Source organism: Amblyraja radiata, chromosome 7 (assembly GCF_010909765.2).
Source record: "Amblyraja radiata isolate CabotCenter1 chromosome 7, sAmbRad1.1.pri, whole genome shotgun sequence".
Lineage (NCBI taxonomy): Eukaryota > Metazoa > Chordata > Chondrichthyes > Rajiformes > Rajidae > Amblyraja > Amblyraja radiata.
The window spans coordinates 87,159,779-87,179,444 of NC_045962.1; the positions used below are offsets into that span (position 1 = coordinate 87,159,779).

The 19,666-nt window shown below is 43.7% G+C and overlaps 1 protein-coding gene across 5 annotated transcripts in view; it reads right to left on the reverse strand.

Annotated features, from left to right (window-relative positions):
- Positions 1-4,925, reverse strand: part of LOC116975624 (jerky protein homolog-like) — a 28,551-nt gene extending 23,626 nt beyond the window's left edge. Inside the window, exons 1-3 of one of the 5 annotated variants that reach the window (XM_033024944.1) lie at positions 4,643-4,925; positions 4,589-4,609; positions 4,472-4,549 (exon numbers count right to left, since the gene is read on the reverse strand). In XM_033024944.1, coding sequence (XP_032880835.1) covers positions 4,472-4,549; positions 4,589-4,609; positions 4,643-4,822 — 279 coding nt within the window. In that variant the 5' untranslated portion in view covers positions 4,823-4,925. Of the gene's footprint in view, positions 1-4,471; positions 4,610-4,642 lie in introns of all 5 variants that reach the window. The other 4 variants (XM_033024949.1, XM_033024948.1, XM_033024945.1 and 1 more) reach the window with 4 other exon arrangements.
- Between the last annotated feature and the right edge of the window lie 14,741 nt (positions 4,926-19,666).

The window sequence follows — 19,666 nt, forward strand, 5'->3', positions numbered from 1 at the left end:
GTCGTAGGCATCAAGTAGGTGGGGGCGTTTTTTCAATATAATGAAAATTGTCCACGAGTAAAAAAGGTCGTGAATTAGGTCGTGAAAATGGGACAGGCCCTTTAGTATGAAAATATTGATCATGGATAGACAATAACACAAAATGTAGATAATTTAGATGTTCTTATGACATGATTGTGCAAAAAATAATGAATTTGATTATGTTGAGAATAAATGTTTGTGGATTAGGAAACCAGTCCAGGTGGTAGGCCGCGAGGAAGGAGCAAAGATGCGGCTCGGATCAGGTAGGGACTGAGAAATACAGTTTCCCCATTCCCCCCACCCCACATAAAAGAATTAGAATATCTCCAACAAAACTTTTTAAACACACTAAAAATTAAGAAAAGGGTGTAAGGACGGACTGTAGGCAGAGCAGCCATACACAATGGCGCCCCCCTCCTGCAGTCTGCCATCTGAGAGTGATTGAGGTCCAGGAGGAGGAGGGCCGGCAGGAGACATAGAAACATAGAAAATAGGTGCAGGAGTAGGCCATTCGGCCCTTCGAGCCTGCACCGCCATTCAATATGATCATGGCTGATCATCCAACTCAGTATCCTGTACCTGCCTTCTCTCCATACCCCCTGATCCCTTTAGCCACAAGGGCCACATCTAACTCTCTCTTAAATATAGCCAATGAACTAGCCTCAACTACCTTCTGTGGCAGAGAATTCCAGAGATTCACCACTCTCTGTGTGAAAAATGTTTTCCTCATCTTGGTCATAAAATATTTCCCCCTTATCCTTAAACTGTGACCCCTTGTTCTGGACTTCCCCAACATTGGAAACAATCTTCCTACATCTAGCCTGTCCAACCCTATAAGAATTCTGTAAGTTTCTATAAGATCCCCCCTCAATCTTCTAAATTCTAGCGAGTACAAGCCGAGTCTATCCAGTCTTTCTTCATATGAAAGTCCTGACATCCCAGCAAACAGTCTGGTGAACCTTCTCTGTACTCCCTCTATGGCAAGAATGTCTTTCCTCAGATTAGGAGACCAAAACTGTACGCAATACTCCAGGTGTGGTCTCACCAAGACCCTGTACAACTGCAGTAGAACTTCCCTGCTCCTATACTCAAATCCTTTTGCTATGAATGCTAACATACCATTCACCTTCTTCACTGCCTGCTGCACCTGCATGCCTACTTTTAATGACTGGTGTACCATGACACCCAGGTCTCGTTGCATCTACCCCTTTCCTAATCGGCCACCATTCAGATAATAGTCTACTTTCCTGTTTTTGCCACCAAAGTGGATAACCTCACATTTATCCACATTATACTGCATCTGCCATGCATTTGCCCACTCACCCAGCCTATCCAAGTCACCTAGCATCCTCCTCACAGCTAACACTGCCCCCCAGCTTCGTGTCATCCGCAAACTTGGAGACGTTGCATTCAATTCCCTCGTTCAAATCATTAATATATATCGTAAATAGCTGGGGTCCCAGCACTGAGCCTTGCGGTACCCCACTAGTCACTGCCTGCCATTGTGAAAAGGACCCGTTTACTCCTACTCTTTGCTTCCTGTCTGCCAGCCAGTTCTCTATCCACATCAATACTGAACCCCCAATACCGTGTGCTTTAAGTTCGTATACCAATCTCTTATGTGGGACCTTGCCGAAAGCCTTCTGAAAGTCCAGATATAACACATCCACTGGTTCTCCCTTATCCACTCTACTAGTTACATCCTCGAAAAATTCTATAAGATTCGTCAGACATGATTTACCTTTCATAAATCCATGCTGACTTTGTCCAATGATTTCACCACTTTCCAAATGTGCTGCTATTCCATCTTTAATAACTGATTCTACCATTTCCCCCACTACCGACGTTAGACTAACTGGTCTGTAATTCCCCGTTTTCTCTCTCCCTCCCTTTTTAAAAAGTGGGGTTACATTAGCTACCCTCCAATCCTCAGGAACTACTCCAGAATCTAAAAAGTTTTGAAAAATTATCACTAATGCATCCACTATTTTTGGGGCTACTTCCTTAAGTACTCTGGGATGCAGCCTATCTGGCCCTGGGGATTTATCGGCCTTTAATCCATTCAATTTACCTAACACCACATCCCGGCTAACCTGGATTTCACTCAGTTCCTCCATCTCATTTGACCCCCGGTCCCCTGCTATTTCCGGCAGATTATTTAAGTCTTCCTTAGTGAAGACAGAACCAAAGTAGTTATTAAATTGGTCTGCCATGTCCTTGTTCGCCATGATCAATTAGCCTGTTTCTGACTGCAAGGGACCTACATTTGTTTTAACTAATCTTTTCCTCTTCACGTATTTATAAAAACTTTTGCAGTCAGGTTTTATGTTCCCTGCCAGTTTTCTTTCATAATCTATTTTCCCTTTCCTAATTAAGCCCTTTGTCCTCCTCTGCTGGTCTCTGAATTTCTCCCAGTCTTCTGGTAGGCTGCTTTTTCTGGCTAATTTGTACGCTTCATCTTTTGTTTTGATACTATCCCTGATTTCCCTTGTTATCCACGGATGCACTACCTTCCCTGATTTATTTTTTTGCCAAACTGGGATGAACAATTGTTGTAGTTCATCCATGCAGTCTTTAAATGCCTTCCATTTCATATCCACCGTCAACCCATTAAGAATCAATCGCCAGTCTATCTCGGCCAATTCACGTCTCATACCCTCAAAGTCACCTTTCTTTGAGTTCAGGACCCTTGTTTCTGAATTAACAATGTCACTCTCCATCCTAATGAAGAACTCAACCATATTATGGTCACTCTTGCCCAAGGGGCCACGCACAACAAGATTGCTAACTAACCCTTCCTCATTACTCAATACCCAGTCTAGAATAGCCTGCTCTCTCGTTGGTTCCTCTACATGTTGGTTTAGAAAACTATCCCGCATACATTCCAAGAAATCCTCTTCTTCAGCACCCTTGCCAATTTGATTCACCCAATCTATATGTAGATTGAAGTCACCCATTATAACTGTTTTACCTTTGTTGCACGCATTTCTAATTTCCTGTTTGATGCCATCCCCAACTCCACTACTACTGTTAGGTGGCCTGTACACAACTCCCACTAGAGTTTTCTGCCCCTTAATGTTTCGCAGCTCTACCCATTTTGATGCCACATCCTCCAAGCTAATGTCCTTCCTTTCTATTGCGTTAATCTGCTCTCTAACCAGCAACGCTACCCCACCTCCTTTCCCTTTCTGTCTATCCCTCCTGAATATTGAATATCCCTGGATGTTCAGCTCCCAGCCTTGGTCACCCTGGAGCCATGTCTCCGTGATCCCAACTATATCATAGTCATTAATAGCTATCTGCACATTCAACTCATCCACCTTATTACGAATGCTCCTTGCATTGAGACACAAAGCCTTCAGGCTTGTTTTTAGAACACTCTTACCCCTTATACTATTATGTTGAAAAGTGGCCCTTTTTGATTTTTGCCCTGGATTTGTCTGCCTGCCACTTTTACTTTTCACCTTGCTACCTATTGCTTCTACCCTCATTTTACACCCCTCTGTCTCTACGCTCACACATTTAAGAAACCCTTTCCCTTTAACTCCATCCTCAAGGATCCCATTCGACACCCCACCCCCCTTATTCAGTTTAAAACCACCCGTGTAGCAGTGGCAAACCTGCCTGCCAGAATGCTGGTCCCCCACCTGTTAAGATGCAATCCGTCCCTTTTGTACAGTTCCCCCTTACCCCAAAACAGATCCCAGTGATCTAAGAATCTAAATCCCTGCCCCGTGCACCAGTTCCTCAGCCACACGTTCAGGTCCCGTATCTCCCTGTTGTGTTCACACCACCACCCCACCCTAAGGTACTCAAGGCCGCAGGTGGTGCTGCTGCTGGTACTAGAAATTATAATTTATTTACCTATCTGTTACAGCATATAATACAATAATATTAAAGTTCTGATCTTGAGAATATCACATTTCTGAATTTTCAAGGTTGTCTGGGTGTTTATTACTATTTCCGTCACAACGATCAATTTTGTAATTAGCTACAATTAGGTAATTAACTCATTGTCATCCAAGTAAGATGTTTTATATGTTTCAGAATGCCTCAATCTATAATAACTGACAATTTCATTCAGTTCGTTTGTTTGTCTTTTTGCACAAAGTCCGCGAGCGTTGCCACTTTTCATTTCACTGCACATCTCGTATGTGTATGTGACTAATAAACTTGACTTGATTTTTTAAAAAGTTATGGGCTTTTATGTCAATTGACTGTCCTCGATCACAGCTTTTGTGTTAAGTCAATGGAAAAGCAATAGAGAACAAGGTGCTAATTTGCGAGTATGAAAATGGCCATAACTTTTTTAATACTGAAGTTATGAAAGTGAATTAGGTGCCAAATTAAACTTCTTTTAATGCTTTATCTGATGGGATAAATTGCAGACTTGATTTTTAAAAGCTCAAAATGTTGTAACATTGCTACTATATAAATAAAACTTACTTACCTCAATCTCCTGCCCCTCCTCGTCCTCCACCTGGACCTCAATCTCCGCGGCCTGGGCCTGGGCCTCCTCCACCTCCACCTCCACCTTGACTACAATCTCCTGGGCCTCCTCCTCCACCTTGATCTCAAACTCCTGGGCCTCCTGCTCCACCATGACTTCAATCTCCTGGGCCTCCTCCTTGACTACAACCTCCTGGGCCTGGACCTCCTCCTCCTCCTCCTCCACCTTGATCTCAAACTCCTGGGCCTCCTCCTTCACCTTAATCTCCAGGCCCTCCTCAGGTTTAACCTGCCTGCTGGGTGGGGGTTGGGCCTCGCTCCCGGGCAGCACCTTCCATCTTCTTGGGACCATTTTGCGATGTTCACCCTCGTCTGTCTCCGCCGGATCACGTGGGGCCGCAAAACAAATCTGTCCAAAGCTCCGGTGTAAATGGCTTTCCGCTTTAAGGTCCCGACGTCTGCCCCTCTACTGCGTCACGACGTCTGCCCCTCTACAGCGTCACAACGTCTGCCCCTCTCCTCCAGCGTCACGACGTCTGCCCCTCTCTACTGCGTCACGACGTCTGCCCCTCTCCAGCGTCACGACGTCTGCCCCTCACCCAAGCGTCACGACGTCTGCCCCTCACCCCAGCGTCACGACGTCTGCCCCTCTCTAGCGTCACGACATCTGACGGCGTCGTCAAGGCCAGCTGGGTCAAGATGGCGCCGCTGGCGGGAGAGCGGCTGAGAGTAAAGGCTATTTATCCAATTACCAGAGTGGTTTTAGGAAGGGGAGAAACACCATGGATCCAGCTATATGTTTAGAACATGATATTAGGAGAGCACAAATTAACAGAGAAAGTGTAGTAGCTGTAGTTTTTGATATTGAGAAAGCATATGATATGATGTGGGGAGAAGGGTTATTAGTGAAACTAGGTAAATTGGGGATTAAAGGTGGTATATTTAAATGGTTTAACTTAATTTTTTATTTGGGAGGTCAATACAAGTACGAGTTGGAAATCAATGCTCAGGAACATTAGATATTGAAAATGGAACACCTCAAGGGAGCATAATAAGTCCTTTACTATTTTTAGTAATGATAAATGATGTGTATGAAGAAATTGTAAATGAAATGTGAGTTTCACTGTTTGCGGATGATGGGGCAATCTGGAAAAGGGGGAGAAATGTGAAGTTTATTGTGCAGAAACTACAGAGGGCTATAATAAAGGTACAAGAGTGGTCTTATAAATGGGGATTCAATTTTTCTGTGGAAAAGACAAAGATAATGTTTTTTACTAGGAAGAAAATTGGTAGTGAGGTTAAACTAAAATTATATAACCAGGAATTGGAGAGAGTAAAATACTATAAATGTTTAGGTTTATGGTTTGATGAGAGGATTACATGGATGGTTCATATTCAGAAAGTAGTGGACAAATGTAAGAAGGTACTTAATGTAATGAGATGTTTAGTTGGATGTGATTGGGGGGCAGATAGAACAGCTTTGAAGGCTATATACACTGGGTTAATTAGATCTGTGTTAGATTATGGTTGTGTGGTGTATGGGTCCGCATCAAGTACTTCTCTTAAGAAAATAGACAACTTTCAATATCAGGCATTGAGAATATGTACAGGTGCAATAAAAACAACTCCAACAGCAGCATTACAGGTTGAAATGGAGGAGATGCCTCTAGAGATGAGAAGGATACAGCTTTCATTGAATTACTGGATTAACCTACAGGGCCACAGTCAAGAACACCCAGCACAAGTTACTGTCAAACCATGCTGGGAAAAGGAGAGAAGGGAAACAAAAAGTTTTGGATGGACAGTGACCCAGAGAGCAGTACAAATCGGCATAGCACAATTAAATATGGTTCCAACGGTTCCATTACCTTCAATTCCACCTTGGATACTTCCAGATGCAACAGTAGACTTTACAACATTAGAACAGGAAAACAAGGATAAACAACATAGGTATAATTCAGTCATCATACAGGAACACATTGATAGATACAACAGTTTTGTCCAAATTTATACAGATGCATCAAAAGATTCAGTAGATAAAGTAGGAGTAGCATTTATTGTACCAGAATTTCACATCAAAGTAGGGAAGAGGATCAATAATGAGGTCTCAGTATACACAGGTGAAATGATTGCAATATTGTTAGCGGTACAGTGGGTCGAGGATACTAGGCCTTTAAGGACAGTTATTTGCTCAGATTCAGGTTTAGCAATAAAGAGTTTACAGCACAGCCATTCACACAGTAGACCAGACATTTTGATTGAAATACAACAAACACTATTCAGAATTCAAATGATGGGGCTTACAGTCATATTTTTATGGGTACCAGCACACATTGGCATTAGAGGAAACGAAATGGCAGATAAGGTAGCAAAAGAGGTAACAAAAAGAAGTTAGATTGATTTAAGTATTAACATAGGTAAAACTGAAATCAAAGACATTATTAAGCAAAGACTGAAGGAAAGATGGCAAAAGCAATGGGAGGAAGAGCGGAAAGGACGGTGGTTCTACAGAGTCCAGAGGAAAGTGGGAGAAATGAGATGTGCAGGAAAAAACAGAAAAGAGGAGACAGTAATCTCAAGAATTGGATTTGGACACACTGGTCTGAACAGTACACTTTTTATAATAGGCAAGCATAATACAGGTAGATGTGAATACTGTGGGCAAGAAGAGACAATAGAGCATGTCATTGTACATTGTGAGAGGTATGAGGAGGAGAGAGAACGGATGAGTAAGCAGTTCAGAAAAGAAAGAATACAATTTGATTTGGTAGATATTTTGCAAGGAAGTTCATATAAGTGCTATCAAATCCTGTTGCATTTTCTTAGGGTAACCAATTTGTTCGGAAGGATATAGGTTATTAGTATATGTAATGGTGTTGTTTGATCCACACTCCATGCCAGTTGGTGGCGGTAATGCACCAAAAAAGTTGTTTGCCAACCGCCAAAAAACACCACATAGAAGAAGAAGGCGAGCGGCTGAGGTAAATGGCGATGGAGGAGGAAGGGGAAGTAGACGGCGGCACTGACGGAGGGAGGGAGGGAGCTGAGCCGCGGCCTCAGTGCGCGTGAAGCGGGAGCCGCTGCCCCTCTCCGTGGTTGGGAACGGACGTGGACCCGCCCCCCCCCCCCACTCCCTCCGGTACAAACTTGCGCGGTCCACGGTGACGCAGCGGGTAGAGTTGCTGCCTCACAGCCCCGGGACCCGGGTTCGATCCGACTACGGGTCTGTCTATACGGAGTTTGCACATTCTCTCCCCGTGACCTGCGTGGGATTTCCCCAATATCTTCTGTTTCCTTCCACACTCCAAAGACGTACAGGTTTGTAGGTTAATAATTGGCTTGTGTTCAATGCTGAGTGAGTGATGCTCTATCTAGAGATTTTCAGTGTATTACATCCAGATCCAGAACTCTCCCCTTATCCCCCCCCCCATACCCTGGTGCAGCTCTCCCTTTACCCCCCCCCCTCCCTTGGTACAACTCTCCCCTCCCCCCCCCCCCCCCCCCCCCCCCCCCACCCTCCCTTGGTACAACTCTCCCCTCCCCCACCCCTGGTATAACTCTCCTCTTATCTCCCCCACTCCCCTGGTACAACTCTCCCCTACCCCCCCCCCCCCCCCCCCACTATGATAGAAGTTGATGTTGTGCAAGAAGGGAATCTGTATCAAGACTTGTCAAACCTATGAAAGATAACGGGAATACATTGCATCCATCTAGAATATGACTTCTTACAATGTTAAAATAAAGAACTGTTTCATTTGAAAAACAAAAGCATTCAATAGTCTGTATGTCTACACTAGAATGTTCTTTTTTTCAACCTGATTCAATAATTAAAACTAAACTGTATAAATTAAGGGTCAACAATAATAGACAATAGCATAGGTGCAGGAGTGGGCCATTCGGCTCTTCGAGCCAGCTGTGATCATGGCTGATCATCCACAATCAGTACCCCGTTCCTGCCTTCTCCCCATATCCCCTGACTCCGCTATTTTTAAGAGCCCTATCTAGCTCTCTCTTGAAAGTATCCAGAGAACCGGCCTCCACCGCCCTGAGGCAGAGAATAGTAAGATTAAACGAGAACTTACCAGTTTGAAGTTTGATCTTTATTTTATGAGGAGTGACGTCGAGGGACTACGTGAAGAAGGCCGTCCAGGCGCACGCGCGTCAAACTTCAAAGCAGCGGTGTGAAATCACAGATGATATACTCCGAAGCATAATAGTAAGCTACGTGATACAAACTTAACTTACCTTTGATCTTATTAGGGTGGGAGCGGAGGGCACGTAGTCCCTCGACGTAACTCCTCATAAAATAAAGATCAAACTTCAAACTGGTAAGTTCTCGTTTAATCTTACTATTTTCCTTCAGTCACGTGAAGATTTTAAAGCTTCTGTGATTTCAGGCCGTAGATTGGGTTCCGGCGTATCACTGCATTTTGCTTGACTCTATGAGTGAAAAACAGTCAATAACATGCAATCCATCATACTTGTTTAATTAATTAATGGTTTATTTTATGGTAAAACATTATGTCCCATTTTATTCTCTAGAGACATTTAATACTGAATTCAAAATAATACAGGTACCACCAAATACACCAGGGTCTGCAATTTATTTGTGATAATACTTGTGCAACATCCTTTCATTTTCTCAACCTGCGGCCGCAAGGATATGGTCTATTGGAACGTCCAAATCCTTGGCCGCCAATGTTGCCGCCGCCCTGGTGGAATGAGGTTTAAATTTGTCAGTATCAATTCCTGCATCCAATAGCACCTTCTTCAGCCATCTTGAAATTGTTTGTGTTGTCACTTTTTTGTGTGGCTTTATGGCTGATGAATAATCCAGTTTCTACACCTGTAAGATGTTTGGCAGTCTCAATGTAGTATTTTAAATATGTAACTACAAAGTCTTTGATCTGCAGGATAAGATGAAAATCAATTTACACCCCGACACTCCTGGTCTGCTCTGTTTTAGCAGGTCATAGACATAGAATGTAATTTCCTCTGTTTTCATTCCCATTCTGTCTATCCTTAACTTGTGTAATGTTTGTACTCTTTGAGCTGATACTAAAGCCATTAACATGACTACTTACATCGTAATTTTGTTTAACGACAAATTTGAGATGGGATCCCAATCCCTAAGTAGCATCAAAGATGCCCTTCATGTATCTACAAGTCAAAGGATGTGATCCTAGAACTTGATGTTCCGATGGTCTCGATAAGTATGCCGACAAAGCATTCCTTGCTGTGTTGATCACACTATAGCTTAAATTATCATCAAAATGTAATTTTGACAAATTTCTACAACATCTGAAGCATCTGCAGTGTGGTAAGAAAATTTTGTGTTGAAGAAACTGTTCCCGTTTCTTAATGTAAGAAAATGTACTGCTTCTAGGTACTTTTTAGAATCTGCAAATCAATAAATCAACACGATCATGTAAAGGATGAAATTCACGTTACAGGGTGCACAAGTAGGTTTTCTTGTCTAAAGACATTCATAATGGGTTCAGTCACCATTTTTAACCCCAATGGATACCATGTTTGTGTGGGCCAATCTGGAACCACCAACAATCCTGAAGCATAATCTTGTTTGATCTTCTGTAGACACCTATTGATGAGACAAAAGGGAGGAAATGCATACAAAACATTCCACCCCAATTTAACATAAACTCATCTACCCTTGGGTGTTTCCCAAATTTTTTCACAATTTTGTGGAAAATATCACGATTTAACATCCATTCTCTGTTGTCATTGAAATTTCTTGACCTAGTATCTGCAATTATGTTGAATTTACCTTGTAGGTAACTTGCAGAAAGCCAAATATCTTTCTCAATGAACCAGTGCCAAATCATGTTTGCCAATCTGTCACATGCTTCTGACTTGATTCCACCCATGTGATTGACATGTGCCACTGCTGTAGTGTTGTCAATCTGAACCTGTACATGCAAATGTTGTACCTTTCGGTAAAGGGCTTTCAACCCATGCAATACACTTAGTAATTCAAGATAATTTATGTCATGTGTCTCGAGCAAAGGTTCTTCCTCTGCATTCCATCTATCTCCACAGCTCGAGATGGCATCCGCAACTCCCCATTCCAGTGCACTTGCATCTGTTTGTAAAATGGTAGCTCGTGATTCAATCATTATTTTCCTGTAGGAACAATCCACATTTTTAATCCACCATTTTATATCCTCAATTGCTGTGCTCGGTAATTGCATAGGTCTATCAAAATGTCCAGCATGTCTTTTTAATGCTGCAATTTTAGCTCTCTGCAATTGCTGATAGTGCAGTGGCCGCAGCTGGACAGCTGGAAACGAAGCCTGATTGATGGTTGTTTGACTGCAATTAGTTCCTTACAACCCTCAATCAATTGCACCTTCTTTTCCTTGGGTAAGCTCACTGTCATATGGTGTGAATTAATAGTGAACCCCAAGTAATCAATTATTTTGTTAGGTATCAGTCTGGATATCTCTGAATGAATGACAAATCCCATTCTTTGAAATGTGAGGTTTACTTTTAAAACTGAAGCTGTTGCCATGGCTTCAGTATCTCCCACAATTAAAATGTCATCCAAATAAGCCATTATCAAATGGCCTTGAGTTCTTAACAATGCTAAAATTGACTTCAACAGTTTTGTAAACAATCTGGGGCCGGACGTCAATCCATTTGTTAATGCTTTAAACTGCCACATTTGAGACATCCAGATAAATTTCAAATATCTGCGATGTTGCACATGCACCTCAACAGAATAATGTGCATCTTGGAGATCTATGCTTGCCATATAGCATTCTGTTGAAATTAATTGCAAAGCATTAGTCAAAATCTCCATTTTGAAATGTTTATACTGCACAAAAGAGTTAAGACTTGTGAGGTCCAAAATGATTCTAGTACTCCCATCCATTTTTGTTCTAGAGAAAATACTAGATACAAACTGATGGTTTTGATAAGTTGTTTTCTCTATTACCCCTTTTTTTACTCAAAATCTCAATTTCTATTTGAATTCTTCTCATCTCTTCTTTAGAGAAGGAATATATTCTTTTTGGAGTATGTTGTGTAGGGGGATTTTCATTCTGGTAAAATTCAATTCTAAACCCCATAATACGGCACAGTATATATGCATCAGATGTTATTAGTTTCCATTCTTTTAAAAATAATTGTAACCTACCCCCAACTTGTAAGTAGGATACATCTGATATGTTTCTTTCTGAACCAGAGCCACCTACCTCAGAGTTTACTGGTGTCACTTTTTGTACCTTGCCCCTTGTGGAAATACCATGACCTCCACGTCCTGGGGTTGTATGTCCAGATCTTGTATGTGAGTACGAGCGACTTGTTCCTTCACCAGTTCCCCTTCGGTACGGATATTGCCTTCTAGCTGTGCTGCCAAACATCGGTGGTTTCATCATCCCGATGGTTTTTGATTCTTCGTTGAGAACCTTTAGTTTTTTGGCAAGCTCTTCTCCAAAGAGTACATTTGGCAATTGTATATTGGATGGTTTACAGAGCCCTGCAAACTTAGGATGCATGTTAGGTTTTATCACAGTTTTACAAATACAGTTTATTTCAAAATGTGCATTACACATCATTCCCATTACATCCTGTTGTGCCATTGTCACATTTCCTTCTTCCAGATCTTTGGCAAATGCCATAATACTTGACCCAATCAATCTTAATACCCGCTGTAATCTAATTTCTTGAGCTCTTACTGCAATGCCCATATACTTCCACACTTCTTTGTTAACAGCTGGCACTCCTAGCAGAGCAGTTCTGCGGGATTTCATATTTGTTCATAACTTCATCCATTGTTGTATCATCTGATTGATGGGAAAGCAGGTAATTTATACTCTCTGCTATTTCCTCTGGAAGAGGTTGTCCCTTGTGTCTGGGACTATAGAACTTTTGGGCCATCCCTGGCATTTTCTTTTTTGCATTGGGTTCTGGCCCTCAACTGGTTAATTATCAGAGTATTCTGGATATTCCTCCTCATAATGGGTTTCACCTGGATATTCATCATCAGGTATTTCATGCGATGGCTCTATTATAGGCCGACGCCTTTTTGTCCCTCTTTGGGGTACATCAAGCTCCTCATTTGAGCTGTATATTGGCAGCCCACTTTTGGGTGCTGCTCCATATTCTGGATCTCCTGTAGACCAACGCCTGTATTGTCTTTCAGACATTTCTGGTGCTGCCTCCCTGTCAGGTCAGCCCATATATTCATCTTTATCATCAGGCATTTCGGTCGCTGGCTCAAATCTGGGCCAATGTTTCCCAGAACCTCTTCTGGGTGTTCCATGCGGTTGCTCTTTAAGCCCGCGTCTTTTATACTCCTTCTGGAGTTTGTTTTATCCATGAGGAATTCCAGTTTATATATTCTATAATCCAGACTCCTCCGAGTCTTCCAGGCCTGTTATTTCATTATGGCCTTGCTCCCTATGGGAGTTTCAACGGGACTTTTCCCCTCCCGTGTAAAATAGTTATTTCTTTACAATCGACTTTTTAGTCGGGAGCCCGCTACTCTCAGACACTTTGTGTTATTGAGTGCTTACTGCGGTGCACTTACTATTCTTCCTCCCACCTTTCTCCATACATAAGACTTGCCTGTGTCTCTGCACGCAGTCTCCGGAGAAAAACATGCTGAAAGTAAAAGTAGAAAATACTTACATTCAGGTTTTCCTTCACTCCCCGCTTAGAGGTTCCACGCCTCCTACCGCGGTCGCAGCGCAATGCGTCTGACGAGATGACGCGCATGCGCCTGGATGGCCTTCTTCACGTAGTCACTCACGTGACTCTGAAGTAAAATTCCACAGACTCACAACTCTCTGTGAAAAAGTGTTTCCTCATCTCCGTTCTTAATAATAATAAAAATAATGAATGGGATTTATATAGCGCCTTTCTAATACTCAAGGCGCTTTACATCGCATTATTCATTCACTCCTCAGTCACACTCGGTGGTGGTGAGCTACTTCTGTAGCCACAGCTGCCCTGGGGCAGACTGATGGAAGCGTGGCTGCCAATCTGCGCCTACGGCCCCTCCGACCACCACCAATCACTCACACACATTCACACACAGGCAAAGGTGGGTGAAGTGTCTTGCCCAAGGACACAACGACAGTATGCACTCCAAGCGGGATCCGAACCGGCTATCTTCCGGTTGCCAGCCGAACACTTAGCCCATTGTGCCATCTGTCGTCCCAAATGGCTTACCCCTTATTCTTAAACTGTGGCCACAGGTTCTGGCCTTCCCCAATATCGGGAACATGTTTCCTGCCTCTAGCGTGTCCAAATCCGTAATAATCTTATATGTTTCAATAAGACACAATAACAGTCTATTGCACTTTATCTGTTTATTTATTGTGTACATATACGGTCTATGGTATATAGACACACTGAACTTTTATCTCCTGTTCTGTATTCATGCCTACAATAAAATCTGTTGTGCTGCAGCAAGCAAGAATTTCATTGTCCTATCTGGGACACATGACAATAAAACTATCTCGACTTGACTCTTGCAGATCCCCTCTCATCCTAAACTCCAGAGTATACAAGCCCAGCCTCTCCATTCTCTCAGCATATGACAGTCCCGCCATCCCGGGAATCAACCTTGTGAACCTACGCTGAACAAGCAAGGAAATGGTGTAATTTCAAGGTATAATTATCAAAAATTCTCTGCCTAAACGGTGTACTGATTGTGGATGATCAGCCATCTTACTCTTTACATCTTACATCTTTACTCCGATTATATGTTTTTTACTCTTGTTAAATTCTGTAAGGTGTCCTTGAGACTTTTGAAAGGCGCCCATAAATAAAATTTATTATTATTATTATTATCTTCCTCTTTTTTCATTTTTTCCCTGTCTCATGCCTGGACCATACAGGCATCACCCCGCGACCATGTGGCGACAGCCTAGTCGCCTATAAAATCGCTGTGGGACAGACCCTTTAAATGGACTCCCCTTTATTCTTAGACTGTGTCCCTGGTTCGACTGTGTCCCTGGTCCTGCTGGAAGGTCATCAACTCGGTGAATGTCGCTCTTTGGTCTGCCCGAGCGTTGTTGACCTCCCAGCAGAGTGAGATGTCTGTCGGGGAATGTTGCCGACTGGCCCGCTGCAGACTGCAGGAGTACGTGCTGAGGGACGTACTGTAGCTCGGTGCAGCCAACGCCAAGGCTCGGTGGGGAAGGACCACAGTCTAGGGTCCTTCCGCTGCTGGACATGGGGGGGGGGGGGGGGGCAGGGTGTGGTGGAGACGCCCCTAAAAATAAGGGAAGGGAATCCACACCAGAGGGCCACATGAGTGGCATGGGTGTGGGGTAAAAATTGTGATTTGGGGAAACTGTATTGTATGTCTGTATAGCCTCCGACAATGTCAGATGGAGTTTTGCAAGGATCATGTGTTGTATATATTTATTTCTCGAATAAAGTCTATGTTGAAATAATTTTTTAAAAAAGAACTGAGCGGAGGTGTTGGGCGAAGCGATCGCCAAGCTTGCGCTTGGTCTCACCGATGCAGAGAGTTTCATTGTTCTATCTGGGACACGTGGCAATAGACCACTCTGGACTTGACACTTGAACTATAGACCAGAGAGCCTAACATCTGTGGCCGGCAGGTTACAGGAGAAGGATTCTGGGGGATGAGATCTACACGCCTTCGGATAGACAAGAGCTGATTTGGGATTATCCGCATGGGTTTGTAAATGGGAGATTGTGTCTTACAGATCTCCCAAAACTGATGAAACTAGCATCTGCAATTCCTAATTTCTACAAGGTTTGTAGAGATATGGGACAAACGTGGGCAGGTGGGACAAGTGTAGATGGGACATTGTGTCATAGATTCACAGAACCTTACAGCGTGGAAACATGCCCTTCGGCCCAACTTGCCCACACCGGCCAACATGTCCCAGCTTCACTAGTCCCATCCCATCTACCTGTGTTTTTCCCTCCACACTTGTCCTGTCCATGTACCTGTCTAACTGTTTCTTAAACGTTGGGGTAGTCCCAGCCACAACTACCTCCTCCGGCAGCTCGTTCCATACACCTACTACCCTTTGTGTGGAAAAAGTCACCCCTCAGATTCCAATTAAATCTTTTCCCCTTCACCTTGAACCTATGTCCTCTGGTCCTTGATTCACCTACTCTGGGCAAGTGACTCCGTGCGTCTACCCGATCTGAAGAAGGGTTTCGGCCCGAAACGTTGCCAATTTCCTTAGCTCCATAGATGCTGCCGCACCCGCTGAGTTTCTCCAGCACTTTTGTCTACCTTCAAGAAAGTTTAAAGATTTAAAAGTTACAAAATGGACTGAGCTTTAGATATAGAATCAATAAAGTGGATGCTTTCACCTTACTCCTATTACACTAGCAAGGCTACAGCACTATAACTAAAACATGTTTTCGCCATTCTTCCATAACACTAGTGAGATAACAGCACGACATGAATTTTTTCCCTTTATGATATAAACATCAGGAGAATGTTAAGACACTTGGCTCGTACACTTTACTCTAGAAGATTATAATGTGCGTCAAGGCAGACTCTCTCGAACTTCTACAGGTACACAGTAGAGAGCATGCTGACCGGTTGCATCATGACTTGGTACGGCAACCCGAGTGTCCAGGAGCAGAAAAGGCTGCAAACAAGTTGTGACCACTGCCCAGTCCATCATCGGCTCTGACCTCCCTACCATCGAGGGGACCTATCGCAGTCGCTGCCTCAAAAAGGCTGGCAGCATCATCAAGGACCCACACCATCCTGGCCACACACTCATCTCCCCGCTACCTTCAGGTAGAAGGTGCAGGAGCCTGAAGACTGCAACATCCAGGTTCAGGAATAGCTACTTCCCCACAGCCATCAGACTATTAAACACAACTGCAAACAAACTATGAGCTATAACAACCTATTGCACTTTATATGTTTATTTATGTGTGTATATATATATATTCTATAGTATATGGACACACTGATCTGACCTGTATTTATGACTACAATATTCTGTTATGCTGCAGCAATTCTAGAATTTAATTGTCCTATCTGGGACACATGACAATAAACTCTCTTGACTTGATGTACGTCAATAAGGTAAAAAAAAAAATCAAGTGCTTGATCTGCAGTTAAACAGCTTCTTCAACATAACCATATATGGGCTAACCTTTCCTCTCTCGGAAGAACCTGTCAATCTTAACAGGCAAGATGTTTAAGAAGGAACTGCAGATGCTGGAAAATCGAAGGTACACAGAAAAGCTGGAGAAACTGGAAATAGGCAACGTTTCGGGCTTCTCCCCCCCCCCCCCCCCCCCCCCCCCCCCCCACCCCCGATCAGTCTGAAGAAGGGTTTCGGCCCGAAACGTTGCCTATTTCCTTCGCTCCAGATGCTGCTGCACCCGCTGAGTTTCTCCAGCTTTTTTGTGTACCTTAACAGGCAAGATGCTGTACAATGCTCTGTAATGTAAAGTATTGCTGAGGCCAGAGGGCTAGTATGGACATTGTGGACTAAATGGATTCTTGGGATGGCAGCTCAGTCCCTCAAGCCTGATGTGCTGGCAGCTTACCCCTGGCTGGTGGGCTGGCAGTTGACACGGCTATTCCTTGAAATTCCATTTCTAACAGGGTGCAAGGCCACCAAATTCAAATCCATTTTCCTACCATTTCAAGCAGGGTGCAAGGCCACCAAATTCAAGTGCAGTTTCCGACCACTTCAAGCAGGGTGCAAGGCCACCAAATTCATGTGCAGTTTCCGACCACTTCAAGCAGGGTGCAAGGCCTCTAAATTCATGTGCAGTTTCCGACCGCTTCAAGCAGGGTGCAAGGCCACCAAATTCAAGTGCAGTTTCCGACCACTTCAAGCAGGGTGCAAGGCCACCAAATTCAAGTGCAGTTTCATACCACTTCAAGCAGGGTGCAAGGCCACCAAACTCAAGTGCAGTTTCATACCACTTCAAGCAGGGTGCAAGGCCACCAAATTCAAGTCATACCATTTCAAGCAGGGTGCAAGGCCACCAAATTCAAGTGCAGTTTAATACCATTTCATGCAGGGTGCAAGGCCACCACATTCAAATGCAGTTTCATACCATTTCAAGCAGGGTGAAACCACCGTAAAACCACACAAAACACCACACTCACAGTTTAGTAGACATTCAGTGTTCAGTTGATTCACAGCTCAGACAGGGTCATGGACCTCTCCGTCCCCCATTATGCAGAGACTGAGCCACACCACACTTAAGGGTTTTATAATCCCTCCCCCCTCCCACCAGAAAAGGTGTGGCCTTCATGGCGTGATTGACAGGAGATTCTCAACATTTTTTAAACACTAATAACACTTTTATTTTTCATTGATGGGAAGAATCATCTGCACCTGATGAGCAGAGGGGACTGAGTAAGATGGCCAAAAATCGCAGCCGTAAGTGGTAGCGTTTTATCTAAAATCAATATACAGTGCAAACAGGAAGTTGTCAAGTTTCCACCACCAACAGCCATTTACAGTGCTTTTACTTTGACCCACTCCCACCAACCATTTGCAGTACTTTTACTTCCAACCAACCACATTTTCATTTTCAAACCACATTCAGGGCACTCGTGGTCAGTAAAACCACACTCACAGTTTTGTAGACATGTGTTCAGTGTTATTCACAGCTCAGACTGAGAGACGTGACCCTCTCACTTCCCCCATCTTGCTGAGGCACAACACTTCTGGGTTTTATAGTCCCTCCCCCCTCCCACCAGCAGGGGCAGCAGAGAGAATTTCAACATTTTTAAAATATTAATAACTCTTTTATTTTTCATCGATGGAAAAAATCCTCTTGTCCTGCGCAGTGGAGGGGGACTGAGTAAGATGGCCAAAAATCACAGCCGTAAGTGGCAGGAAGTGGTCAAGATCAGACTTTTAGTAATATATATATATGTGTATGTGGTGTGTGTGTGTGTGGTGCATATGTGTGTATGTGTGGTGTGTGTATATATGTGTGTGGTGTGTGTATATAGTGTTTGTATTGTGTGTGTGTGGTGCCTGTGTACGTGTGCATTGTGTGTGTGTGTGTTTCCGGTGAGGATGAGCGTGATCCTCTTGAGGGAACCTCGGGGGGACACACTCCATCAGTCAACAGCACAGCAAGAGGAGCAGGACCACTGGCAGCCCCACTGCTGTAGGCTCCACCACAACTGCAGCTGAGGAAGAAGACGCGCGTGAAACTCAGTGGGAGCAGATCAAAGAGGTAAGTACTTTTGGGTCAATTTTTCTCAGATTTCTCTTTCCATCCATCCGTCTTCTCCTTTATTTCCAAAACGTACTTACCTGTAAGGAGCAAAGAGGTCCTTCTGCAGTTGTACAGGGCCCAAGTGAGACCACGCCTGGAGTATTGTGTGCAGTTTTGGTCTACTCCGCCATTCAATCACGGCTGATCTATCTCTCCCTCCTAACCCCATTCTCCTGCCTTCTCCCCATAACCCCGGACACCTGTACTAATCAAGAATCTATCTATCTCTGCCTTAAAAATATCCACTGATTTGGCCTCCATAGCCGTCTGTGGCAAAGAATTCCACAGATTCACCACCCTCTGGCTAAAGAAATAACTAAACCATCCACGACATTAAACTAAACATATCTTAAATACCTAATTTAAGCTAACTTAAACTAAACCAAACTAAGCTAACCTAACTTAAACCAAACAAAATGAAGCTGAACTAACCTACAATAATCTAAACGACCAAAACTACTCCAAACTAATGCTGAGGTTTCCGGGTTGTGTCTGAGCTCAGGGTGACTGGAGAAGGTTGGGTGATGTGGGGAAGGTCTTAAGGTCATAAGATCTAGGAGAAGAATAGCAAGAGGAGCTGAATATAGGAACAAAGAGGTCCTTCTGCAGTTGTATAGGGCCCTAGTGAGACTACACCTGGAGTATTGTGTGCAGTTTTGGTCTCCAAATTTGAGGAAGGACTTTCTTGCTATTGAGGGAGTGCAGCGTAGGTTCACCAGGTTAATTCCCGGGATGGCGGAACTGTCAAATGCTGAGAGAATGGAGCGGCTGGGCTTGTATACTCTGGAATTTAGAAGGATCTTATTGAAACATATAAGTGCGGTGGAGGCAGGTTCTCTGGATACTTTCAAGAGAGAGCTAGATAGGGCTCTTAAAAATAGCGGAGTCAGGGGATATGGGGAGAAGGCATGAACGGGGTACTGATTGTGGATGATCAGCCATGATCACATTGAATGGCGGTGCT